Here is a 26,529-nt window from a genome sequence, read left to right as displayed (position 1 = left end):
GTGTTATTAACACAGAAATTAACAATGATCCCCCATAAAGGTCAGCGCAGAACTTTTCCCAAGGCACGGCTGCTTCTCAGATTGCTCCAGCCACACCCCGTATCCTTTTCCTCTTTCATACCAGTCTGCTGTGCAAACTCCCAAGCTCCTTAGAATAACTACAACTATTATTTCCCACAGTCTCCTCCAAGCAACTTGCCCAGAGCTGTCCTGAAAGCTACTATCAAACAAGCCCCTATGCCCCAAAGAGCGCTCCAGCGCCCGCAAACACAAGCCACGCTTCTCTACTGTTTCCCCTCGCCAAAGCCTCAGATTCCTTGGGACACAGAAATCATCTACACACCGTATTTTCTTTAGGGATGCAAAAAGCTCTGGAGGGAAGCGTCCCACCTATTTAACAACAAAATGAAAACAAAAGTCTCCATCAATTCCAACTTTGTGCTACTGCAGCTAAGCGGTAACCTTGCCAGAACACAGATTTTCATTCCTCATTCTGGTTCAGCTTTGGCAGACAGCATCTCCAATCCCGCATCGCTGTAGCTGCTAGCTAATACGTTTGCTTACTGTCTTAACGTTTCGTCATGAGCTAAGCACTTTCAGCACGTGTCTAAAACTTTGTATAAAGCACAGATTCACCTCTGTTCACTTGTCTGAACAGCACGGTGGAAGCCAGCAGCATCTGGCTGTGTTGGGAGACAACTGAGGGCTTTGGCTCCGGGGCCGAGATGAACCTGGTGATCCCAGCAGGAAACAGGGCTGAGCAGTTGGAGTAGATGAGGGTGCTCAGATGCGCCCTTTAAGGACTACCAGAGGAAAGAGGAGCAAAGAGCCATTCCTAGCCCTTTGAAGAGGTGAATCAGGTACCCGAGGGACTGGCCGAATCCGAAGCTAACAGCAGCTCCCGCCACTAAGAGAGGAGGCAGCTCGCCACCTCGCAGCAGCCGCGGGGCAAAGCGCCGGGACAGGCCGGGCCGGGCGCCTGCGGGAGGGCGGGGAGCGCTCGCCACGCCGCCGGCCTGGAGGGAAACCCGGCGGGGCTGCGCCACGCCGGCGAGCGGAAAACCCTCTATTAAGCAGCTGCCGGGCTGCTGGGGCAGAGGCCCGGCCAGGCGCCGGGCTGCTTCCCGCCCGGGGAGGAGGGACACCACAGGAGCCGGCCCAGCCGGGGCCGACTGGGCCTCGGCGGCACCTCTCCCTCTCCGCTCTCAGCGACGCGGAGCGGGGCTCGCCCTGCGCCGAATCCCCGGGAATGCCGAGCGCCGGGAGGGAGCGAGGCGGCGGATCGAACGCCCTCCGCCCAGCCAGGACGACGAGAAGGCAAGCAAGCGAAGGCCGCCGCCCGCCGCGCCGCGCCGCCCTGCCCTCCCTCAGGTAATGGCGGCGGGCAGAGAGGCGCCCTGGTGCGCAGGCGCGGCGCTCTGGGGAGGGCGGGTCTCGCGGCAGGCGGCGCTCTCGCGAGAGGGGCGTGGCGCGGCGGGGCGGGGCGTGGCGGCGGGAGCCGCTGCATGTCCCAGCCCGGCGGCCCGGCCGGGCTGCACGTGGGCTTGGCGGGGCGGCGGGCGGGACCGGCACCGGCACCGGGACCCGGCACCGGGACCCTGCTCCGGGCCCTCCGTAAGTACCGCCGCGGGGCCGTCGTCCGGCCCTCCGGGGGAACGGCGGGGCCCGCTGCCCCGGTCTGTCAGCCGGCCGGCTCCCTTCAGCGTGGGGCCCGCCGCTCCCGGTCGGGTCCTGAGCGGGGAGCCGGGTGGTGGTGGTGGTGCTGGCCGCCCCGGTTCTCCCCGCCGGCTGCTCTCGTTAGGCCGCGGCGGCGAGCGGTCCCGCACAGCCCGGTTGCGCCCAAGGTCAGCGCCGCCGCGCTCGGCCCCGGCCCGGAGGTCACCCCCGGCTCCCGGCGGGGCGGCTGCCGGCCCGGGGAGCGGAGGACGCGGCCGCCTGGCCCCGGTGGCTGGCGGCGAGGGGGGGGGGGGAAGGCTCTCGCAGCCGGGGGAAGCGGCGGTTCCGAGCCCGTCAGCCCGCGTTCCTGCGTTCCGCCGGTTCTTTCCCAGCCGGCAGGAGCGAGGTCTGTCGGTGCGTCCGTGAGAGAAACGCAGGGACCGTGTGAGTCGGTGCTGAGCGTGATTCGTTCCCGCTGCGAACCGGGCTGCGGCTGCTTGGACACGAAGAGCGAGAGATGACAGGAGCGTTGCAGGCTCGGGAGGAGAGACTGAGGAGGCCTCGCGTTGTCTCTTGTACGCCTGGTATGGCAAGGCTCGCTTGTGTTATGGTAATGGCCGATAAAAACTGCTATTAGCAGGCTTTTCATCTGTTGCGGTGACTTCTGTTTGTTCGTAAGCCAGCGTGGAATATAGTCGGGAGCAAAGGAATTAAATTACATCACTACCGAGGAAGTAATGTTTTAGTAGCTGTGCTCTCCTGGAAGAATCCTTGTTGCTTGACTTTTTTTTTCTTGTTTCTTCTTCTTCCCACCCTTGAAGCAAGTAAGATCTAAGTTACTTGTGATCCAGAACTGGGCAATGTGATCTCTTTCCTAAGTTCTTTATCGCAGTCTAGTAAGTTATACCGTGCAGCAGGCAACACAAAGTGAACAGGCATCTCCATAAGGGCATCCCTTTCATGAAAGTTATCTGTAATAGTAAGAAACGGCAACAAAAGCCGCATTTGACCACGGCCCGTCTGCTATGGGAAAGGAAGGGGCTGCAGAATGGGAGTAATTCTGACTTTCTGTGTTTCCAGGGTCGTGTGCTGCCTTGGCCGGGTCGGTGGTTGTGCTAGCACCTGCTGAGTGTTATCAGAGCCTCTGTGGACTTTGTCTCAGGTGAAAGGAAATGACTTGTTGCTGGGGAAAGTAGTAGCAGGAGATGGTAACTTTACTTTTCTCCTGTTTGCTTTGTGCCTGTGAATGATCTACTGAGTTACAGCCCTGCGTGTGTGCACAGTATAGCCGAGGAAGAGCGCATGACATGCTGGAGAGCAGCACGACTCATGAGGGAGGTACGGCTTTTTCTTGGTAGCACGTGGACCAGAGCTGTCAGAGCAACTGAGCTGAGCTTGCTCCTCTGCCGGGGGGTCACTGTGTGACCCAGTTCAAGTCACTTAACCTCTTCATTCTTTAATGAGCTTCCTGTGTAAAGGGTGAAATACTGTGCAGGCATCTGCCAGAGCTACAGTACCTGTCATCTAGTAATGTCCATGTACCTGTGATTCTGAAAAAGAGTAGTACGGCTTCACTACATGTATCTCGATGGCACAGTTTAGTTCTTGATGAACTGGTTTGCTTGCATGTGCTGCTGAGTGCACTGAAGGAAATGGCAACTTTTTTATAAGTTAAAAGGAGCAAGAAGCCTGTAGAACTTGAGCTGTGCTCAAAGCTTTCTAGAATCCACCTTCTTATTGCATCGCCTGCTGTCCTGGTACCACTCACCTGACAGTCCTTCAGCTTCTGTTTCAATGTTTCATTGAGCTCTTGAGGGACTTTTAAAAGCTCTCATGGGACACGGTGCTGGGGGGTTTAGGCAGGTGAATCTCACCATGATTGTAACGTATCTTGCACAACAGGGCTACAGGCTGTTTGCTCTTGGATGTGAGACAAATCATGTTGTTCAGTTTGGAGGGTCCGAATGGACGGTGCTGCAGGAGCCCAGCTATTGTGTGTTCTGGTTGCTGCTTCTTAGGTGTGCTCTCCTTAGTCACACTGAGTTTAGATACCTGTCCCAGGAACCAGATTCCTCCTTAAAGATCTCTGGAGATACTTTGAGATACTAATACTGAAAATCATCAACTGCCTAGAAAGCCTTGACTTTAACCTAGACATTCCATAATGCCTGAAATTAGGCAACAGGAATTCCCCTCACCACCCAGGGTGTGAGCTGAAGTTACCTGCAGTTCAGATCCACCATGGTACATAAGGTTCCCAGTTCCTGCAGGTTCTCTTGGGAGTTAACTGTGACAGGAGTTTGTTTGTTTGAGGATTGCAGCCAAAGCTATTCAGAGCTGGAAGCAGTTGATTTGCTATGGTGAGACTCTTGTGTTCATTTTGAAAACATTGCAGGCTGACTTCAGGGGTATTTGGGAGCAAGTAGGCTTTTCCAGTAGGAGAGTTATCTGAAGAGCATAATGCTTTAAAAGCAACATACCCCACTTCTCTATGGCTCTCATCTTTCTTGTGCACTTAACTGATGTGGAAAAATTATTTAAGGTATTTCTAGTGTCTAGGGAGACTGTAATAAGATCAGGGCTGGTATCCTATGTGCCCTTAGCAACATCTAGAAGTAATAAAAAACATTAATTAAAACATTAATTACTTTTAATTGTTTAATGTTTCAGATCTAATGACAAGCCTTTTTAAATCCTGATTTCTAACTACAGTGCTTCTGTGGAACTCTTAATGCAAATGGCTGGTTAAACTTTATGAAGTGATGATTAACTTCAGGCAGCTACTTTCAGGTACTTGGAAGAAGCTATTTTATTCAGCAGGTGCTTAATATTTCCTGGAAATTAAGGCTGTTGAGTTTGCTTCTCATGAGGATTGCTGAAGGTGATATGTTTGCATGTCACTTGCTGCTTTTGCAAATGATCTGTCTTCAGCTGGTTTACCGTGGGTTTTTTTATTGTCCACGACAGGGATTCTGTTTAACTTTGCTGTTCCTGCATTTTGTACCCTGGCTGGAAGCTGTCTCTGAATTTATGGGCCCTATACATTGCTATTAGCAGAGTTGAATGTTTCATAAAAGATCATTTAAAATCTTTCTTCAGCAAACAAATCACTGCTTGTAGACCTGAAGAGGTCCTGATTGCCTTTGACCTCTGCTGCCACCTGGCAATGAGGATGAGAAACTTACCATGTGCTATAGCTGATTTTGACTCCCTGTGTATAAATAGCAGCAGTTCCTGGCAAAAGCTCATGGTCTGCATGTGTCTCTTGTATTGGGAGTATTAGCTTTGCATAGGGATAAATCTGTGAATTGGAAACTTGAAGTCTCTGGGACAAGGACTGGAGTGTGTACCCCCATAAATCTTAAGGCTGTGACCTTGCAGTTTTTCCTTCCTTAAAGAGGAGCCCCTTTTGTTATGAGCTTGGACTTGTATTCCACTTCTTGTTGAAATGCAGGGTTAGGAAGAATTTTTTGGTGTTCAGGGGTGCAGGAAAGAAACTTGCACATCACTTCCCTAAAGTAGTTCAAGTTGAATGGAGTGTAGTGTTCTGTTTGCTGCCTGGTAAAGGGGATGGGCTCCTGTCTCTTGAGCTAAGAGTACCTATTTTATATTCCTTGTGTTCCCTCCAACCTGATGTGACTGTAGGAAGGTCACTTGATCTGTGTCTTGGCTTGGCTTTTTAAGAAAAGGACTGCCAAAGCTGAGGAGAGGAGGCAGCCTGCAGTCTTTGGGGGAAGCCTTTCTGTGTAGAACAGCCCCTTAGTGTAACCTGGGCAGGGCTTGCCAGTGCTGCTGTAACACAGATCAAAGCGAAGCCTGTCTCTCTCTGATTAGGTCTCAAATATGTTGTGTAACTTCTTGTAGCAAGCTTGTTAATGCATACAAGTTATCTTTCTGCTCCTTCAGTCTAAATGACTCTCAGTGAAATCTTTGCTGTTCCTTCCTGGTGCAGATGAACGTGGAGTGCCTTTTTCACAAATATTTGATATTCTTCCTCTCTGTGTGCTTCTGCAACTTATTCTCAGCAAGCCAAGCCCTGGGTTCAAGGCTTCCAACTAAACAAGACTGCTTTTTGCTTTTCTGTTTAAGTCTAGTCCAGCTTTTGTTTTGAGAAGCTGCTTATCAAGGTCTTGTTGCTGCGCACAGTAAACCTCCCAGTGAGCAGCTCTTGATGCTGTTCTCCAGATACCTGTTTGGTCTCAGTGCTGCCTCTTTTCTCACTGTCTCTTGCAGCAGTATCAGTGTGTCGTGATGTAAACCTCACTGTTCTGTCTCCTTGAAAATTCAGGTCTGGGGGTTTTTTTTGTTGTTTGTTTTTTATGTGCAGAGTATAATGGAAGCCTTTGGTTAGTTTAGTCTCTGCTCCTGAGTGCTGTACATGCCTGTTTTGTGGCAATTGATGTAGGTGCCAGACATTTGACTTAGCTGGCTGCTTTTAAATTTTAATTTTTAAGCTGCACCGGTAGTGGACACTACACTCGTTAGCATTGCCCATAGCAAGGGCTGCATTAGCTTCATTGGTGTAGAAGCAAACACAAAATACTAAGTATTGGATGTATTTTTTCTGAAATTCTGGAAAGTAACTTGTTCTATTCTCCAACCTGGGTGAAAATGCAGAAAGAATGAAAGGCAATAAAATCTGGATTTGGGGAAAACTTTTGTAATGTGTTGGTAGATTATAAAGGTAATAAAAGCTGCTTTGCCTGTACTGTGGAGGACTGATTCTCTTTAGTCTTCTATGAAAAATGCTTTTAAAATAGTTGAATCTGGACTGGTAAGTGTGTCAAGGAGGAAAGAAAGAATCGCAACAACTGATGTCTTAGCCTCTTGGCTGTAAAAGCAGTGTTCATTCCCCAGTCAGGGATACCTGTGCACAGAGTGGGTTAGTCTGAATCAGAGGACTTTCTCTGCAGTTTGGAGCTGGGTGATAATAGAAAGGTTGTGTGGCCTCTGGCTTATGCGCTAAACTCTCCTGGCTTGCTTGAAGAAGCAGAACATTTGGTCTGGCTCTGTTTCTGGAGCAGACTCCAAAACTGGAAAGAAAAACACCCCAAAAAACAAAACAACAAACCAACCCTCCACCATATATTGAGGAATAGCCAAGAAAGGTAAAGGTGGTATTGGTAAAGTGGTACAGAAGCAGTTTCTGAAATTTGCTCCTGTACCTGAAATACCTTTCTGGCAAAGCGGCGAAGAATTGATCTTGCCTTCCTCAGTAATAGTGTCTCTCCCTGTGAATCCTCTAGCTTGGTTGAGGAAACTATAAATAATGAAACGATGGGAGCAGGAAGGTAATAAGATATAAAGTACAGTAAGGAGCTTGATAATCTGATAGGGTTAATGTTAGTTACAAAGTGTAACCTGTGACTTATGGCATAGCAGGAGTGATCAGCCCAGGGCCATGCGTTAATCCTTTAGGCAGTGCAGGTGCTGAGGGTTGCTGGTGGTCGGTGTTTGTATATATATGAGCTTCTTGGTGATTTCCAAAACACCTGTAAAAAAAACCCTACAGTTTGGCTAGGTTGATACTTGTATTGTAAACCCATGCTTTCCAGTGTAAATAGAAACTCTTTTGAGTCCTGCTTTGGCCCAGAAGTGGTACTGCTGGAGCTGTGCTGGGCCACTGTTTGGCCGTGACTGTAAAATGAAATACGAACAAAGCCTGGGCCATCAGTGTAGCAGCTTCAGCTGCAAAGGAGGGGACTGAGCTGTTGTGGGAACACCAGTGAAGCTGATTACACTGAAAGGAGTTTTTATCTTGGAGATAAAAGACAGCCCGGTGTTGGTGGTGTTTCTTGTTCCAGAGCTCTTGTTTTGCTCTACAGCAACCAGCTTTTTCAGCCTTTTACTGATGTTGTGATTAATCCCTCTGCAAATAGGACTGTTGGTTCTCAAATATTTTAAGGTTGTGGAGAGACTTCATTAGTAGTTTTCTGAATTCAGAGGAGCCTGTTTCTGGAGCTCTGTAGCCCATGTTAACTGGGCTGGGAAAAGGTGGTATTGCTTAAGGGGTATCTCTAGCTGTTGTTGTCTTTCAGTGCTGCTGGCTGCTGTTGGAAGCAGAAATTGCTGCAGAGCACTTTAATTACTTAAGTATAGAGAAACTTACCTGTTCACTTCTTTTTAAAATAAGCGCCATCCGGTTTGAGATCTTGCTTGCCTGGCTCCTACCTGTCTTTGGAGGTTTGTAGCCACTGAGTCATGTTTTGCCAGCTCTCACCTCTGCGTGATGGTGGTTTTGATGGTGGTACACCAGGCTGGCCTGGGAAAAGAGTGCGGGAAAGGCTGCAAAGTCTTGTGGCCGACTGACACCCTGGTGATCAGGAGTGCGTGATGCAAGGGCTTGCAGCCCGGTGATGTGGCAGGCCACTGTGACTTCACAGATGTGTCCCTTGAGGTCAGCCTCTGATGCAAACCTGAGTGGGTAGGAGTTGTCTTTGCTCCCCGCTTTGAACCTCACTCTGGAGAGGCTCTCTCTCCAGAGAGGAAGCAGCAGGTGGTCCCTCTGTGGCTGACTGTCTGCCTCCTTTATCTTTGTACGAAAAAGCAAAGAAGCTGTGGTTTAGATACTGCAGTACCCTATGCCAGTTGGACTTTCAATGGAAAAAGAAAAGCCTTATGCCAAATGTAGATCAAGTAAGTCTATGTCTGTTTCTCTGCAGTAATTTCTCTTATTTTAATCTTAATGGTAGGGCCTCCAGTTCTTTAGGTTTTTGTCAACTCCTTATGTCTCCTATAAGGCAGAGCATGTGCTACTGGTTATTTTTAGCATGGAAAATTTTAAGAGCCCACGTGGTCCCATTTAGTTTTAACTGTGCCAACCTTGTCCAGTTCTCTTTCACCCAGATAGTATTTATTTCCTGAGTGCTGTATCACTAACTATAGGGTTTGTAGGGAGGCATCCCGGCCTTGCTGTTGAAGCTACATTTCCAATTTAGCTGCCTGCTCGTTTGCTCTGTGGTCCTTCAGGACAGCCTTTAATTCCAGCCTGGATTTCCACTGCTTTTGGGGTTTGGAAGTGTAACCTCTCCAGCGCTGGGGCGGAAGGGGAGCGGAGGCGGCAGGGACTGGCAGCAGTGTAGGGTATGTCCCTGCAGAGCACCGGGGCTCAGTCGCTTGGGACTTGTCTCTCTTCTTGTAGAGACTTGAAGCAGCTTGCCCCCAGAACAGACCTCCTTGTGTGTAGAAAGCCCTGAAAATCCGGAGCAAGTGCTTGCTGAACTCTCCTCTCGAACCTTGAGAGTGAATTATCTGGCTTTTCTCTGAACCTCATGCTGCAAACATTTCTAACCTAATAAGGATGTGTATACTGAAGGGTTGTTTGTCCTGGCTAGGGAAACAAGGTGGCTTAAAACTGCTCTGGGACCCTAATGTGAACAAGTAGAATAAGTTGACTGTCCTTGGCGCTTTTTTTTTTTTTTAAGGTAGGCAAGGGTGTGCGTTCATTCTTGTTCTCATCTCCCTGGTCTTTACCAGGAGTTTTCCATAAATCAAGTCAGGATAGAGATTTGGAGAGCTGACTGACCCCTACTCTCCCCTTGCTGTCTTAATCCCATCCTGACCTACCGTGGGGATTATTTAGCAAGTTGGAAAAGTCTCATGTCCTAGCTGCAGCTCTCTGGCCCTGCCTTGACAGAAGGTGTGACATTTAGACCTGATTCCTGACATGCCAGCAAGAAGTGGAAGTGGCTGGTGGTGCGGGGTGAGCGCATACAGTGTGCGAGCTCCGCGCTATTTTTGGTGCGGGACTGCATGGGGCCCTGCGTGTTGGGAAACGGCACTGGGGCATCCAGCCCTTCGCACTGGTTCTGGCTCTTACGAGCCGATCGTCTCCGGTCCAAAGCCTCCAGAGCTGCTGCGTTTCTCCAGCTGGCTCCTCCTGCCTGGAGAGCGCGAGGACTGTCGGGCCAGGCTCCCTCCAGTTTGGCAGTGTTTAAAGCCATGTGATTTGACAAGTTGCCACGTTCTGTTCTGCTGCTGGCAGGAGAATCGCAGGCTTTCTTCCCCCCATGTGTTTAAATGATCCCATTGCCCCTGCAGTCCTGAACTGGCTGTCAAATTGGCAGCGGAGAGCGGGTTTTGTCGCTCTTAAACGTGTTGGAAAAGGGATGTGGGCTTTAGGAGCTCCCCTGTGGAGGAAATGGAAGAGAAGTATGTGCTGCATCTTACAGCCGTTTGGTTGAGCAGGTTAAAAATCAGCCATCTTCTAGGCATCACGTAAAAAGTGACATTGTGACCAGCGTATCGAAATCAGGCCAATGAAGTCTTCCCATCACGTTTACGTAAGGAGATGTTTGTTGGTGTTAGCTGTCCCCTAGCCGACCCAGTGCTTTAGGGTGTCTGCTGGCATCTTGTACAGACCCACTGCCTTTCATCCCTTTCTAGCTGATGGAAGGATGTGGAATTCCCATTTAACATGATCACTGATAGTATAATGCAGCTCTTGCTAAAATTAGTCAAATTAAAAACATGAAATTGAATGAGCTTCACAAGGAGCAGTCAGCTAATCCACCAGTCCCCACTGATCTAAATATCACAGAAGAGTGAAGATCTTTATCTTAAATTATATTGATGTTGAAAATGACTCTTAGAACTGTTTTGTCTGCCAGGCTTTGGGACAGGCCTGGCCCTCTGTGGGGCATCCTGCTACTGCCTTCCTGCGCTGCGGAATTGTGTGGGACTATTGTTTGTACAGTTGGTGCAACTTAATAGGGAATCGGATAATAATAGGGCTGTCTGTTTAATCAGGAAAGCTTGCTCGGAATGGACTTATGTGAGCTACTTTAATTTGAGTTTGTGGTACGCCTGCGAGACAGCTTGTAGGGTGGTTCTGCATTAATTATAACAACTTAAGCAGACAGCAGACGAGCACTCGCAGTGGCTCACAATGTGCCATTGTGCTGGAGAGCATAAATGTGAACCTTTTGTCTTGGGAATGTACAGACTTCACCCTTTCCATTTACCAAGTTCCAAAAACCAAACATCCAAATTATTGCATAGGTTTGTTGGGTTTGGTTTTGTTGTTTTTAAAATTCCAAATCTCAGATGTTGCCGTTAACTGAAAGTTCATCCTCAGCAGTGAGCCCTGCTACCTGACTGTGTAAAGCCAGCTGGAAGTAACTTGGGTTTAGAAGAAAGCAGCTATGAATGTCCAATTAACACACACTCAAGTTTTCTTTGTAGAACAACATAAATACCTCTTTTGTGATATACTGGAGATATTACTGGATTTCTTAAGTCATGTCTGCAGCTGACCTTTGATTTGGGATTAAGCAAGAAATTTTCTAGTCCCTGTTTTTGCCAGTCATGTATTTACTTGCCCCAGTCGTTAGGACTCTGTGGTAAACAGTACAGAAGCAAGGCTGGCGTCTGAGCTAGCTTGGATAAAGTTGTGTATTTGCTCTTGTGGCATGGGAGGGTGTGGCTGGAGGAGGTGAGAAATCTGGAGAGATTATTAATTTTTCTGAGGCTTGGATGCTCGGTTTGAGCCTGAGGGAGGCATGTTTTTGTCCCTCGGCTAGAATGTAATCAGCTCGTCGTGAAAATCAAGGCCCTAAAGGAGAGTTGTATTTGGAAGCTGTGGTCAGGAGGCTTGCTCTGATAACAAGTTTTTTTCCGGTTGAGACAGACTAAGCATAGTTGACAGAATGCCTTGATTGTCTTGTCTTGTCTCGGAAATATTATGCTTCTAAAGAGGAGCTAGATAATACTCTTTTCCAGTGCGTGGTTCCCATTTCTAGGACTTTGCTATCTCCTGAAAACAATCTTTATTTTTGTTGCTCATTGGCAAAAGTCTTGAGGCCTGTTTGGAGAAAAATCTGTCATGTGTAAGCATCACCAGACATATGATGTTTTGCTTTAATTCCTGCTCAGTGAAAATATAAACTGTAAGTGCTTTGCAGCAGGGCTGTTTTGGGGATGTGGGTAACTGTTTAGCTTTGTGTTCCAGCTGTAGACTTTCCTTAAGGAAAAGGAAAGGCATGTCAGCCCTGCCTCGGATAACCCAGGTGAGGCTTGTAAATGGAGGAGCATGACTGGGACATGAGTCTCGGCGGTGTGCAGGTGGGGAAGGGTGCACACACTTTCTAAGTCAGAGAGACAGCTTTTGACTCTAGAAAGTCAGAGAAGCAGCAGCTGTCAACATAGTAATGTAGAACAAACTTTGGAGCTGGGTTCCTAGGTAATAGTGTCCCTATCTGGGCTGCTTTTGCTAGATAAATACCGCGGTTGTAAGGGCGCTATAGCAGATTTCCCATCTTCACTACTGCAAAATCTTGTAGAGGCGCTTCTGGTTATTGGGAGACACTTGCTTGATCAGGCTGTAGCTGTTCTTTGTTTAGGAATTCCTACACTGTGTGTATAAAAGTAAATGGAGTAGCTGCGTGTTGCTGTTTAGCGTCTACTTAACTGCAGACTTCTGTCGTGTGCCTGCTCACCAGCCTCTCGCAGTTGCTGTGGATGAGAACATTTGCAAAGCACTTCACCTTCACTGAGCTGTTATGTTTTAGAGAAGTGCGTGTTGTCAACCTATGAAACTCTCAGGAATGTGGTGCTGCCTTTCAAGCGGAGAAGTGGGGAGACCTGCAGCGTGTCAAGTCTGTGTCTCGGAGTGCTGGTGGAACCGCTGTGTTGTGAACCCAGCCTGATGCTGGAGAGACTTGCAGGGCCGGATGCTGTCCTTGTGTGTAGTACTGACCTGCGAAGGTGAGGCAGGAGAAAGAAGGTGAAACTGTTTTACGTGTAAAGGCGGGATAAGGTGAAATTGGTGAGTGTAATGGTGAGAAATGTCCAGATATTCCTAGTCTTAGGTCAGGATCTTGTTCTGTGGTCTGTTGGTGGAGCAGAGATGTGAATTTAAGGAGTGGCTAGAAAACGAGTCTGTTCATGCTAATAGAAATACCTCAAGGCATTTATGAAACTTTAGCCTTGCTGTTACCTTTCCTGTGACTATTGTAACATGGCTTTTGTTTCTTCTTCTAGATATAATTGCTAAGGATCTGTAAAATGGCTTCACGTTTCCGCAATATTATCCCATATGCCATACCTGGAGTGCTGGCACTTGTTGGCTGCTGGTGGATCTATTCCCGTAGAAAAAAGCATGCAAGCTATCACGATAAACAAGCAATAGCCACTGAAGAAGAGCAGCAGGAAGAAGCGCCAGAGAATGATTCATCACCCAAAACAGAAGCATGTGTTCCTCGAAGACTGCCTCTCTCGTCAGAAGAGGAATGCCGAGAGAACGAAACCTCGACCTCCCTGCTCTCAGCAGGGTTGACGACGCCCTCTCTGCTGTCTCAAACTCACGAGAGGCTAGATCTCTCACAGGACCTTCCAGACCTGTCAGTAATGACAACGCAGCCCAGCACCCTTGAGGACGACAGTGAAAAACTAGAAACGACAGGATCTCAAGATGAAAGCGGTGTCCCTGCTTGTGTTTCTCTCCCTCTGATCTCAAAGAGCACAGAGTGTCACGGCAGTGCTGCGCTGAGCCTTGTACAGGATTCAAGCTCTAGTGCAAACCAAGATCAGTGGCCATCAGCATCAGTGACACTGACACGAGAGTCTTTGGGAATCGTGGAGGAGATCAGCAATGCAGAGCAGTCAGATGATTCTTCAATTAAGCCCCCTAAGGAAAGCCAGATGTCAGAAATGGTGCTATCGGATGCTGGCTCCGTGACAGCCCTTTGCTTGGGATTGGAGAGGGAAGCCGATACCCCGCAAGCCTTTCTCAATAACGAAGCTGAAGTTGTATCAGGTCACAAGGATTCTGCAGTGAGCGTGTTACCAGATAGTTTGGAGTCCGCCTGTTTGGAGCAGTCCAGGGAAGAAGAGATGCCCGAGGCAATTGCCAGTACTGTACCTGTGTGTCAGGAGGAGGACGCGGAGCCAAATGGAGATGAATTGGAAAGAGAGAAGATTGGTGGAGTGAGTTTGGACAAGGAAGATGTTGAGAAAATTGAGCAAGTAGCAATACAGATCATTTCCAAGGTCATTTTGGCAGCAACTGAGGAAGTGCTGTCTGGTTCTGCAAGTGATGTGTCCACGTGGCTCTGCCAGGCTGCTGCCAGCCGAGCTGAGAGACCTCTGGAGGCGGCAAGCGTTGTTTCCTCCGATCGGATGGTTGCGGAGGAAGCTACAGTAGCTGATGAGAACATCGCTGCGACGAGTGATGCTGGGGTACCGCCATCCCCACAGACAGAGGAACGGGATCGGAGTGTGACAGATCCCAGCCGTTTAACACACGGCCGTTTATCCGGCCCTGTTCGGGGCGGCACAAAAGACTGTCAGATGAAGAACTGTGCGTGCGGTGACTCCCACGGACTTGATCGGACTCCTGTGGAAAACCACAGAGGGTCACTGGAAAAGTCATCTTTGGTTATGGAGGACTCTGGGTACAGCACATACACATCTGAAGGTGGGACAAGTGCGGAGGACCCATTGCAGAACACAATGCTGTCTGGCGCGTCAGGCCAGCATTCGGACTCACTGAGCGTATCTGCAACGCGAGACACGTCTGCTGAGCAGAGCTCAGTACCAAGTGAAAAACCTCCTACTCTGAAGCTACCTGAAGGCGGCGAAGTGCCATACAGTAATGGGATACTGAAAAAGGATGGTCCAGACTTGAATCATGAGTGTAGCAGGGCAGCAGAGGTGGATGGAGATCGCTCAGGAGGTAAGGGATTTGAAAATGCTCCCACGAAAATGTGGTGAACAAACATTTTATGTGCTGTAACCCTTCTGCTTCAGAACATGTTCAGATAAGTCCTCTTCATCTTTACCTTTGCCAGTAGATGAATATTTAGGCCTCGTGTGCAGGTGGGTATGCATTTGCTCTCAGAATTCCCGTCCCTGTAGGATCCCGTGTTAGCTGGGTGATCTTCAGGGTATACGACGAAAGGTTGAACAGACCGGTCTGCATTCAGCACAAAGCTTATTGTCTAAAGCGAAGCATGTGCTTGAGTAGCCCAGTGAAATGGGCTGTGTCTGGATGTAGGCCAGGCTGTTGAACACCTTGCTGGTTTGAGACCTGCTAATGCAAATGGTTTCTGCTTCAGTTCGGGCAGCCTCTAGTAAGCACTGGGTTCTTATCTGTGTTTGTGGGCTGCTGCTGAAAGGAGGCTGTAAGGCAGGTTTCTGAGGTGCTGCTGGATGAACCAGGGAAGTGCTCTGATGAGTTGTGATAAAATCAGTTGGTTGCAGACCAATTACCCTGAAGCCTTTTTGCTTGGAAGGGTAGGTGCATGCCAAGAAATCCCAACAGGGAGCAATGTTCGTGGAGTTCCCCCATCTGTCTCTGTGTTGCTTTTGCCTTCTAGATCCTGGATGATGTGTGCCTGGCAGAATACAAAGCTGTCTGAGCAAATGTTAACCCGTGTGACCTTGGGGATGGATGTTAAAATCCTTTATAGGACCCTGTGGTGCCAACAGCCCTTAATGACAGGATGTCTTTTGTAATTGCTACAAAGTAGTTGGAACGCTGCTTGTTGTGAGACATGGGGATTGAGTTTGCCAACAATTAAGGATTAAACCCACAAAACATTTTCACTAGTGAGAGTAACCACAGGAGGAAAACGGTTTTGCCTTGTGAATGCTGGTGTGATGAGAAGGTACAACGGTGTGTTGTGGAGCCTGGTGATGACAAGGGCTGAAAGCTCTGCAGGGAGACAGGTAGGGAGACGGTGTATAGCAGGTAAAGTTGATAATGTGGCTGTGTTGGATAAGAGGTCCTACAGCTGACCTTCGCACCCAGGCTGTGAGACTTAAATCCTCATCCTTGTCTAGCAAGTCTATTGCAAACAGCTGCACTGCTTGCCTTTGACTTTCGAGGCATCTGTGCTGTGTTACTTATTAAGATGTGGCAAATGTGAGGCAGCTGTTGGGCTTATTTTTCTCTTCGGTCTTGTACTGGGTGATCTGAATTCTTGCAAGCAAGTGAGGATCTTCATGTTTCTGCTTGTTAATCTGGAGGAAGGATCAGCCTTGTTCTTGTTCTTGATCTTTTTACACTGACTGTATCTGGGATCTGACCAGGAGGAAGCTGTTTGAGTTTGTCCCCTTCCCAAGTACGAATGTTCCTGGTATCGGCTGATAGTTTCGGAACAAAACGTAGCTCAGCTCTGGCACCTTGTTTCTTCAAGCATATGACAAATCTGGGCAAGAGACAATCCTCTACCACAGCTAGTAGTGGACACAGCTGGTGCTCAGGTCACCGTGCAACCCTCCTTGGGGCAGGAATGTAATGTCAATGCAAAGAGCAGACAAATAGGTTGCACATCCCTCCCTGCATGCTGAACTCCCTGTGAAAAGCCCTGTTTAAACCATGGGGAAAATGCAAAATACCTTGCTGCAGCAGCAGCTCAGTGTTGGTGTTAGCATAGCTCTCGTTCAGCTGGTAACTTTTGACTTAAAGTGTCTTGTCTCTGCTGCTGCATAAGGTGTCACCATGTTTGAAGGACTCCTGCTGAACTTGGGCCTCCTTCTGTTGCATTCCCAGAGGTGTGCAGGTTTTTCTCCAGCAATAAAAGGAAACTTGCAGCAGGCTGTGTGTGATGGGACTTTACCCTTTCTGAAATACCAGAGAACCTGATACAGGATCATCCCAACTGAATGCATAGGAAGAGCTCAATGTCACCTCTCTATGAAATTATGTATTTTCACGGCCTTGTGTCTGGTAGCTGGATTGTGTGGGTTGTCTGAATACTGACATGTCTGTATGTCTTGTAGGTTCGGATGTAAATAGCGTGAATTTTGTGGACAGTGGCTGTGCCATGAGGAAGACAGTGAGTCGACAGAACTCTAAGCTACGAGGAGAATCCAGCAAGTCCGGCGTCGTTATCTGGGAGATAGAGGTTCCAAAGGTAACCAGCCGTTGGCCTGCTCACGCATCCTGCCTTGCCCTACATAGCCATCTTCTGGTTCTTCCAGCCTGGTACTGGGTCAGTGCCATCCCAGAGAGATCAACAACAAATCAACGAGGATTTAAGCATTTAGCTCCCGTTAGGACTCAACAGGAACAAAGAGCCAGTACACACCTGTAAACAAGAGGCATGTCAGGGCTATGCCCAGGGTAATGTTGGTTGCTGGACTCATTATTCCCCATTATCTTCCACCCCAATCTGTTAGTCCGATGCTCTGAAAGCGTTCAGAAGGCTTTGAGGGTACACAGTTATTAAGGGCAGGTGGTTGGTTTGGGTTTTTTTCTGCTATGTAGGAGGGTTATGTTTCAACTGCCTGTCCAAACCCTTCCTCACAAGCTGAATGCTCGTCTGAGCTATTCTGTAGAGCTGCTGTGTCTCTGTCTTTATAGTGAGCTTTCTTTTGGGTTGAGAGAGAGACTGTGTTTTTAGGACTATGTTCATACCTTCTTCCCTGCTTTGTGTATGCAAAATCATCTGTGGCTGTCCTGCACAGCATTGCTCTCACAGTTCTGCTGCTCAGCAGACCCGAATACTGACAGCCAGTAATGTGAGACAGCAGCTCCCGGCAGGATAAGCATGCTGCCTCGAGTGCTTGGATGCTGTGAGCCCAGGGAAGACATGTAACGTGCATTTTAATGGATCAGTAAAACACAGGCTAAAGAAGCAGTTCTACAGCAGAAAAATATGTTTCAGTGTTTCATGAAGACAGGCTGTCACTTTTCTTGAAGTAGCCAACTCTACATTGTATAGGATTATCCATACTGACTTGGGCCCAACACTTCTGCTCTGGTACCTGGTCTCTGACAGTAGGTGGTGGCAGGTGCCAGTGGAAGAGTAGAAGTAATAGGGCATGCAAAGACATCTCTTCATCATCCCGCACAGCTGTCCTGGGACTCTGCAGTCTAATGGGCATGATAGCCTGGTTTACTCTCCCATGAATTTGTCTACTCCCTATCTAATCTAATTAGCTTGTTTAAAAATTGCTAAAACTTAGTATTTCATATTTGAATGAAAAATGCATGTAGCATGCTTTTTTAAAATAAGAAATGGTAGGAGATTGGGAGAGGACGTGACTTCACTTGACTGTAGGAAGACAGTAGCTTTTACCAGGCCTGGTAAAAACCGTTGTGTCTTTGTGTCATTCTACAAGATATGAAGACGGATCTATCAAAACAAGCTGTGCTTACTGATCTGTATCTACCTTGACTTGTCATAGACCCGCTGAACTCTGCGCTGGTCCAGCATTCCCTTATATTTATTCTGCCTGGCCCTGTGCTACAGGAACTGGGAATGTGGGTGAAATAAGCCACAGAGAACAGTGTTGTTTGATCTATGTTTCTCTTCCTGACTGTTGCTTTCTTGTTACTTTCATAAAGGAATTAGTTGGCCGCTTGATCGGCAAACAAGGAAAATTTATGAGCTTCTTGAGGCAATCGTCTGGTGCCAAAATTTATGTCTCAACACTACCTTATTTCCGTGACTCCCAAGTCTGTCACATCGAAGGTAAGCGGAATGTCTCTTTATTCATGGTCTAATATGTAGCTTGGGGGCCTTAATTAGATGGGCAAGGAATTTAAACAGATTTAGTGGCTTTGTGAGCCTAGTGCTTTACAAAACTTTTCTAATCGGTGCTGTTACAGTAGAGGTGTATGCCAAGTTGCCTGTGCCTTGGCATTTGAACCCTCTTATTCTAGAGGTGAGAATGCATTTTAACATCTTCAGCTGCTGTAGTTTAACCAACACGTTTTGAAGGATCCCTTCAGGCTTGAGGGACGAGCTATGGGATGTGTATCAGCAAGTGCGGTCTTGACTGTGAAGGATGTTAGATTAATTGTGGCTGAAAAATATCTGCCAGTGAATTGGGTTCATACTGGAGGCTAACGCTGTTGAAACTGGGGCCTGAGTTGCTCGTGTTGGTCTGATATCAGGTTACATGGCCAATCTATTAAAACTTAAATCGTTGATGTAGCGCAGAAGGCTTCTGGTAGCTGTATCACTTCACGGGGTGGGGGTGTCCTCAGCATATCTGTACTACAGACTTTCTGTGAGATTTTTGTCTTCCAGGCTCTTCACATCAAGTAGAAAAAGTACTGAGCCTGATTGGCAAGAAGTTCAAAGAGCTGTGTCTCACCAACATCTACGGTCTACCTCCACCAACACCACTGACGCTTCATTCCCTCCTTATGACTGCCTGGGTAAGTCCCAGCTTGCTGGCTATGCTGATGTCAGGGTGGAAGGCTGTTGTTGGTCGCTGCTGTCGTAGCATGCTATGTCAACGTGGCTGGTTCACAGATGCCCTCAAAACCAGTTGGATTTTGTGTGGCTCTCTGCTGTCCAGCTTATGTAACTGTTACAGATCAGATTTGCCTACCTGCTCTTCCACTGCTGTTTCCATTCTGCCTGAGCTGAGAAATGTAGAATCATAGAATCATTTAGGTTGGAAAAGACCTTTAAGATCGTCAAGTCCAACCATTAACCTAACACTGCCAAGTCCACCACTAAACCATGTCCCTAAGCAGCATGTCTACACGTCTTTTAAATACCCCCAGGGATGGTGACTCAACCACTTTCCTGGGCAGTCTGTTCCAATGCTTGACAACCCTTTCAGTGGAGAAATTTTTCCTAATATCCAATCTAAACCTCCCATGGCACAACTTGGGGCTGTTTCCTCTCATCCTGTCACTTCTTACTTGGGAAAAGAGACCAAGACCCACCTCGGTACAACCTCCTTTGAGGTAGCTGTAGAGAGTGATAAGGTCTCCCCTCAGCCTCCTTTTCTCCAGACTGAACAACCCCAGTTCCCTCAGCTGCTCCTCATAGGACTTGTGCTCCAGACCCTTCACCAGCTTCGTTGCCCTTCTCTGGACACGCTCCAGCACCTCAGCGTCTGTCTTCTAGTGAGGGGCCCAAAACTGAGCACAGTATTCGAGGTGCAGCCTCACCAGTGCTGATCCCTGGGTGGGCGATCCCTGCCCTGCTCCTGCTGGCCACACTATTTCTGACACAAGCCAGGATGCCGTTGGCCGCCTTGGCCACCTGGGCACACTGCTGGCTCATATTCAGCCGGCTGTTGACCAACACCCCCAGGTCCTTTTCCACCAGGCAGTTTTCCAGCCACTCTTCCCCAAGCCTGTAGCGCCGCATGGGGTTGTTGTGATCCAAGTGCAGGACCCGGCACTTGGCCTTGTTGAATCGCATACAACTGGCCTCAGGTCATCCATCCAGCCTGTCCAGATCCCTCTGGAGACCCTTCCTACCCTCCAGCAGATCAACACTCCTGCCCAACTTGGTGTCATCCACAAACTTACTGAGGGTGCACTCGATCCCCTTGTCCAGATCATTGATAAAGATATTAAAGAGAACTGGCCCCAAAACTGAGCTCTGGGGACCACCACTTGTGACTGGCTGCCAACTGGATTTAACTCCATTCACCACCACTCTTTGGGCCCGGCCATCCAGCCAGTTTTTTACCTAGTAAGAGTACACCCATGCAAGCCATGAGCAGCCAGTTTCTGCAGGAGAATGCTGTGGGAAATGGTGTCAAAGGCTTTACTAAAGTCTAGGTAGACAACATCCACAGCCTTTCTCTCATCTACTAAGTGGGTCACCTTGCTACAGAAGGAGATCAGGTTAGTCAAGCAAGACCTGCGTTTCATAAACCCACGCTGACTGGGCCTGATCACCTGGTTGTCCTGTACCTGCTGTGTGATGGCACTCAAGATGATCTGCTCTGTAACCTTCCCTGGCACCGAGGTCAGACCGACAGGCCTGTAGTTCCCCGGATCCCTTGGGTAAATAAGTCTTCCGACTGCTTCGTGCCGATAGTCTTTTTGTATGCAAGGCAGGCCCCGCCTCAAGTCTGATTTCTGTTAGAGCAGCAGGGAGTAACAGTGAGTAGCTTTTGGAAGTGAAATACCGGAGTGCCAGAGCTTTTCCACCCATGGCTGTAAGCCTCAGGAGTTGCCAGTGGAACATGGAGTTGCTGTGAATGAAGCTTGTGTTGCAGTGAACGCTAATGAGAATTTCTTTTCTCCACATGACAGCTCTTCCTCCCAGACGGAGTCTCTGTAGAGGTGGTCGTGGCAAACCAAGTCGATGCAGGGCACATGTTTCTACAGCAGCATACGCACCCCACTTTCCATGTTCTGCGTAGCCTCGACCAGCAGATGTACGCCTGCTATTCTCAACCGGAAATTCCAACCCTGCCAACTCCAGTAGAAGGCATGTAATGTGATTGCTCACAAATTGTTCAGCTGAGAAACTTCTAGGGTCACACGAAAGCCTGATGCCACTGAGTTAGGCTTGGGAAGTTTCCCAGTGGATGAGAATGTGATAGTTCACTTGTCATTTCATATTTTGTTAAGCCGCTGGCAGACTACAGATGCTGCTCTACTCTTCCTTACCCCACTCATCCCTGGAGTACCTCCCCAGCCACTTATTTGCATGTTGAAATTCAGAATGAGATAAAGTCCATCTCAGGTTATTTCTAATCAACTTGGCATCTGGTGTATTTTTGCTGACAAAGTGTGGAACTACTCCCAAATCTTCATAGTGTCACAGTCTGCACGTGGTGTAAAGTGGAGGGTGCATCACATGGAAGGGGGTTACTAGCGCTAACTTTCCTTTTTGGGGACAGACCTCACTGTTAGTGACCGAAGGCTGGAAGGGAACTGTAGACCTGGGTAGAACAGCATGGAAGTGGCAGACAGAGACCTGAGAGTAAAACCCACTTCTCCTGCGTCCCAGCTGCAGGCCTTGTCTGGTGGGGGTGTGGGTGGTGGTGAAAGAAGATGGAGGCAGCGTAAGAAATGCTGTTGATTCTCAGTAGATAACTACTGATGCCTGAAGTGCTAATTTCTGGAAGTCCACTTATGCTGAGCCTTTCTTCTCTGTACTCCTGTGTTTTGCAGTTGGTATTATCTGCGCGGCTCCAGGCCTGGATGGGGCATGGTTACGGGCTCAAGTTATTAGCTACTTCGAAGAGACCGGTGAAGTGGAGCTCAGATACGTGGACTATGGAGGATACGACAAAGTGAAGATTGACACGCTCAGACAAATCAGGTCTTTAGCTCCTCTTCTGTGGCCTGAGGCAATATCTGGCTTGAATCTTCATATACCGTTTGAATTGCTTATAGGTTTTTCCACAGCTGAAGCGGGAAACGGTGGAAAGGTTTGGCTCAGCAGCAGCTGTGGATTCCTTGGGAGCACAGCAAGCTCTTGCAAGGCTTTTTTGAAGGGGAGGGGAGAGGAAATGGCAACTTCTGCCACTTCAGCGTGGAAGCTGAGTGAAAGGATGCCTTCAGGAGGCCCTAAATTGTAGTTAATTGATGAGCTAGAAATAAGATTCAGATTCTCTGTGCCCCAGCCCCATTGGCTGGGAGAGCTGTATTGGATGGGGGTTTTCTTAGACAAGCCCATTAAATACTTGATTGTGCCCCAGAGGTGGGAGAAAAGCAGTACAGCTTCCATTATGGAGGTGGTTTTTGCTTGGAGCCCAATCCAACTTGGCGTGCTAATCAGACTATTTATTGCTGTTGCTTAGATTGCTGGGAGAACAATCTGATTATTTTTTTTTTTACTGTCATCAATTTTAAAATGAATTCCTGTAAGGTGACATTGATTAATCAATTGCTCTAAAAGAATACAGGAGTAACTTAAAGCCATGTTCTTACTCTGATTGATTCTCTTTTCTTTAAGGTCTGATTTTTTATCACTACCTTTCCAAGGAGCAGAAGTTTTACTAGACAACGTGGTGCCACTTCCAGGTAATGGAGCTCTCAAGACATACCGTTGGTGCTCCTCCTGCAGGTTTAAATGGATACCAACTGTGTACAAGCGATGATTCTGTCTAAACCTTTTCCCTCCTATTGCAAGCACAGCCTCTGATGTGACTAGAGCAAGATTGGAAAAATTGTATTTTATTCTTCTAAATGTGCTAGCATGGCATAACCTGTCAGGCTCCAGGGGAAAGATGATAAATGTTCAGGCTTTTTCCTGGATGGAGGAGAGAATGAATTACTCTCCTAAACAGCAAGTTGGCAGGACTGGCAGGGTACAGGTGAAGTAGCTGTAACTACTCTGCCTTCTTCTGTCAGAGAGTAGCTGTAAATGCAAACATAGTTTTTAATCTGCTAGATGAATATCTGACATTTTCCTACTAAAATGACTGATGTGTATAGTTCTGTGTTCAAAAGACTACCCTCCAAGCACTGGAAGAATGTCAGTCACTACCTAGAAATGCTTTGGTTTGCCCCCCCCCCCCTCTTTTTTTTTTTTTTTTTTTTTTCTTTTTTCTAGTGGTGTTAGAGATGTGTGCTCTATTGATGTCTAAAAAGCTGCCCTTCTGGGTGCGGAAGGGGTGTCTGTAGGTGTTAGGGGTCAGGCCAGGTTTCACCACTGGGATTTGTGGCTGGCAGGACTCCAGGAGGTACAGGAGGCTCTGCCAAGACTGTAGATGGATGGCGAGGTTTAAGCTGCTTCTCGCAGAAGTCAGTGTTTTCCATGTTCCCTGAGGTAATCGACCTCCTTTGGGATTTGTAAGGAGTTCACTTGCTGCTGGAGGCGGTCTCAGGGTGGGGAGCACAAAGGAGAAACTTCATTTTGCAGTGATTTGGTAGGAAATAAGCAACTTTCCTCCAAAATGAAAATACTTCTGAAATGTCTGGTCTGCAGTGTAGATTGTAACTGTATTGCCTGGGACACAAGAGTTTCCTGCTGCATTACAGGTGTGGAGTTAGCAACAGTGCCCACGTAAGCTGTGCAGGCTGAGAGACCTGAGCTGCCAAGAGTGCATTTGGCACTGTTCAGGTGCCAGCCGGCCTGTGATACAAATGCTTCGGAGTTCCCGTTCACAGTATTGCACTCTGTGCAGGGTCAGGAATGTCCTGAGGCCCCTGAGCTTAGTTTATTAAGGATCAAAATACTAATGGCAGCTCAAACGTACTGCAGAAGTATACTTTTCTGTCTTTAAAGCCTCCTAATTCATCAGCCACTTATGTTCACATTAGCTGAGCTAGTGGCTTTAGAAAGCACTTCATCCTTTCCCTTCAGCAACACAGCAGGCACAATACTTGTGTGATCTCCAGCTTAATAGACTGGTTTCAGCAAATGCGTACAGCAACAGTAGGTGGGGATTCTCTGGCCTAACTTATGTAGGAGGTCAGGCAAGATTAGCTTAATAGTCCCTTCTGGCCTTTAAAGCCTGTGAATATCTCATTTGTTTTCTCCTGCTCTTTTCTTTCCCAAGACGAGGATCACTTTTCACCTGAAGCCGACGCCGCTGTTAGTGAGATGACCAAAGGCGCGGTCCTAGTGGCACAGGTACGTGAGAGCTGCCTGGAAGTCTGGTTGCCAATTTGACTGCTGCTGTTGTCCTCTCTGCCCCCTCGCATACCGTGCGTGTTAAAATCGAAAACAAAGCCACAGCCTGTAAGCCTGGCTGCTGGGCAGGATTCTTGTCGAGCAATCTCGGGCGCCGAAAACTTCCTTGTGTGGCACCAGGACCACTCAGGACTGCCTGGCTGGGAAGGGATGAGTATTCCCTCTTGTTACTGATGCGGGCAGAGAGGAAGGGCACCTGGATGGATTTACAGCGCACAAAGTGGCCTGTTGTCCAGCGGATCAAATATTCACCTGGGTCTGCGCTGCTTTGCCAGTCTCAACAGTCTTTGCAAGACTGACATCCAGGACTTGGCCTCTGGCTGGCCGGAGGGAGAAGGAAGGACATCCCAAAGGCTTCTGCATGCAGTGCCTGGTCTCAGCGAAGAGGCACTTGCCTCTTCCGAAGTGCCTCTGACAGTGGCTGTAGCTGTCCACGTAAGGCAGTTGGGATGAGTGGGAAGCCGAAAGCGCTTGTGACGCTCAATCTCGCAGCTTCCTTGGGTTTTAGTGCAGTGCTCAAATGCATCACTAATTCTAGCAAGGGCACGGATTTGAGCGACCAGAGCGCACTTGCCGGCAGGGTGTCCCAGCTGCCTGGTGGCAGGAGCTACATTTCCACGAGCCTACGCTGAGTCTGAGGATCTGATATGCAGTGAATGATGCTAGCCTTGCACCCTCCACGGCTCAGACCAGAATTGCTGCACGCTAATGTTCTTCTGTGTTTCCAGGTCACAAATTATGACAGCGCAACAGGTCTGCCACTGATACAGCTGTGGAACTTGACGGGAGATGAGGTGGGTATGTTAACATACCTATTTTTTCAACACTGATAATGTATATGATTATGCAGACTTTTTATTGCTGGTTAGGAACTTGCTGATGCTTCTTGCTAGTAGTTTGTTCACCTTTCTACTTTTTTTTTTACCTCCTTTTAGGTGGTGTCGGTAAACAGAAGTCTGGTGGAAAGAGGGTTTGCTCAGTGGCTTAACTACTAGCGATGTCCTAGATGCCTCGACGACACTTTCTACAGAGAAAAATAAAAGAAGAAATCTTGTTTTGCACTGTTACAATTTGGTTTGGCAACCTTTCATAAGACAACCTGTTTACACCTATGTGTGGATTTTTGTGGTCCATTGAAACTCATTCTGCTCAACTGTTACCATTTCACTAGAAACATGTACCTCATCTGGGTGAAAGCTGGGGTGTTAAAAGCCATAATGACAGATACTGTAGCTTTAAAGCAAAAAATCCTCCCCGGCCTCTACTTAAAAGTTGAATGGAAAAAACCTTAATACCTGGGGGCTTGCTTGAAGCTAGCAAATGCCCTGAAATGTTAACTGTGGTTGCATTTTTGTTCAAGATGTATAATGCCCCATGAACTTAGCGTCTGCTTTTCTTAAAAGCTACAACGGTTGTCCTTTTTTAACAGGCTCTGCCTATGAAACTAATGAATGTTATTAAGGAATTTAATGTTTAGTTATGGATTTTTCTATATTGTGCCACTAACCTGCACAAATAACATTCATCTTGTGTCTTCCTTATGCCAGGAGGTAGATGAATTGCATTCGTTGCACTTACTGTGGCACATGTCTCACTGCAGTCATGGTTTTTAGGCTTGATACGCTTAAGGAAGAAAGCTTTTCTGTGCAGATGCTTGAAGTGCAGGATATGTTACCACTACAATTTTTGCTCTGAAATGTCATGTATTTAAAGAAAAGAACTGATTGCCAAGCCCAATTGTAGTTTATATTTTTCTAGCTGTGCAAGTCTGTAAATATATATAAAAAAAAACATTGTAATATTTTGTACAAGAAAAACACTGGAAACAAAGGGAACTTTACAGAAACTTTTTCACACCAAAATGTCCTATGTAGGTAGAACTGGTTTGGAGTGCATTAGGGTAGCCAACATACTTGGAGCATCTGAATGTTGGGAGTGTTTCAGCTCTGCTGTATACAGGATTAGTATTCCCTTAGATTGCTGTCTGGTTTGAATTGTGATCACTGCATTCTTTGCTATGTTGCTGTACAGATCTGTTTAAAAAAAAAAAAAGTAACAACTTGGCATTAATATTGCAGTGGTGTTCTCAATTTTTTTTTGTTCCTTTTTAGATTTCTATTACATATTTAAAATTTTGCTCAAGTAATTTAAGCCAACTTAATACTCTTAAACACATGCCCTCTAATGTATATCATTTTAGATATGTATTGAGCTGGGATTTATTGCTGGCAGAGAAGATACTTGCCAGGAAAATGTTGATGTAGTCAGTCCTCTGAAGTTTTTTCTGGTGGGTTCAGGGATGTCCTTACATCCTATGAGCTAATGTGTTGGTGCATCACATTTGGATAGTTGTCTACAAAAGCATTTGGTCCAATCCCTTCTGATATGGTATGGTTATATCTTTTTTTTTTTGAGTTCTCTACTATTTGGTGCTTATGATTTAATGTTCATGTTTGCAATAACATCCAATGAAACCTAAATTTGGTAACTCAGTTGAGTCTATAAAACATATATCCTTTTGGAATGTTTCTTTCCATTTCAATTAAAGCTCGAATTTTAAGCCATCTTAATCAAA

General features: G+C 47.5%; 1 protein-coding gene across 1 annotated transcript; it reads left to right on the top strand.

Moving 5' to 3' along the window:
- The first annotated feature begins 1,477 nt into the window (after positions 1 to 1,477).
- On the top strand, positions 1,478 to 26,529 carry AKAP1 (A-kinase anchoring protein 1). Its single transcript, XM_075033046.1, has 11 exons — positions 1,478 to 1,614; positions 12,637 to 14,329; positions 16,381 to 16,514; positions 17,951 to 18,077; positions 18,639 to 18,769; positions 20,618 to 20,795; positions 21,485 to 21,635; positions 22,272 to 22,339; positions 23,821 to 23,894; positions 24,683 to 24,748; positions 24,890 to 26,529. Exons 2-11 carry the CDS (start codon positions 12,661 to 12,663, stop codon positions 24,947 to 24,949), a joined length of 2,658 nt encoding a protein of 885 aa, XP_074889147.1. The 5' UTR covers positions 1,478 to 1,614; positions 12,637 to 12,660; the 3' UTR covers positions 24,950 to 26,529.

Source organism: Buteo buteo, chromosome 7 (assembly GCF_964188355.1).
Source record: "Buteo buteo chromosome 7, bButBut1.hap1.1, whole genome shotgun sequence".
In the NCBI taxonomy this organism is placed as follows: Eukaryota; Metazoa; Chordata; class Aves; order Accipitriformes; family Accipitridae; genus Buteo; species Buteo buteo.
This window is presented reverse-complemented; position numbering and strand designations above follow the sequence as displayed.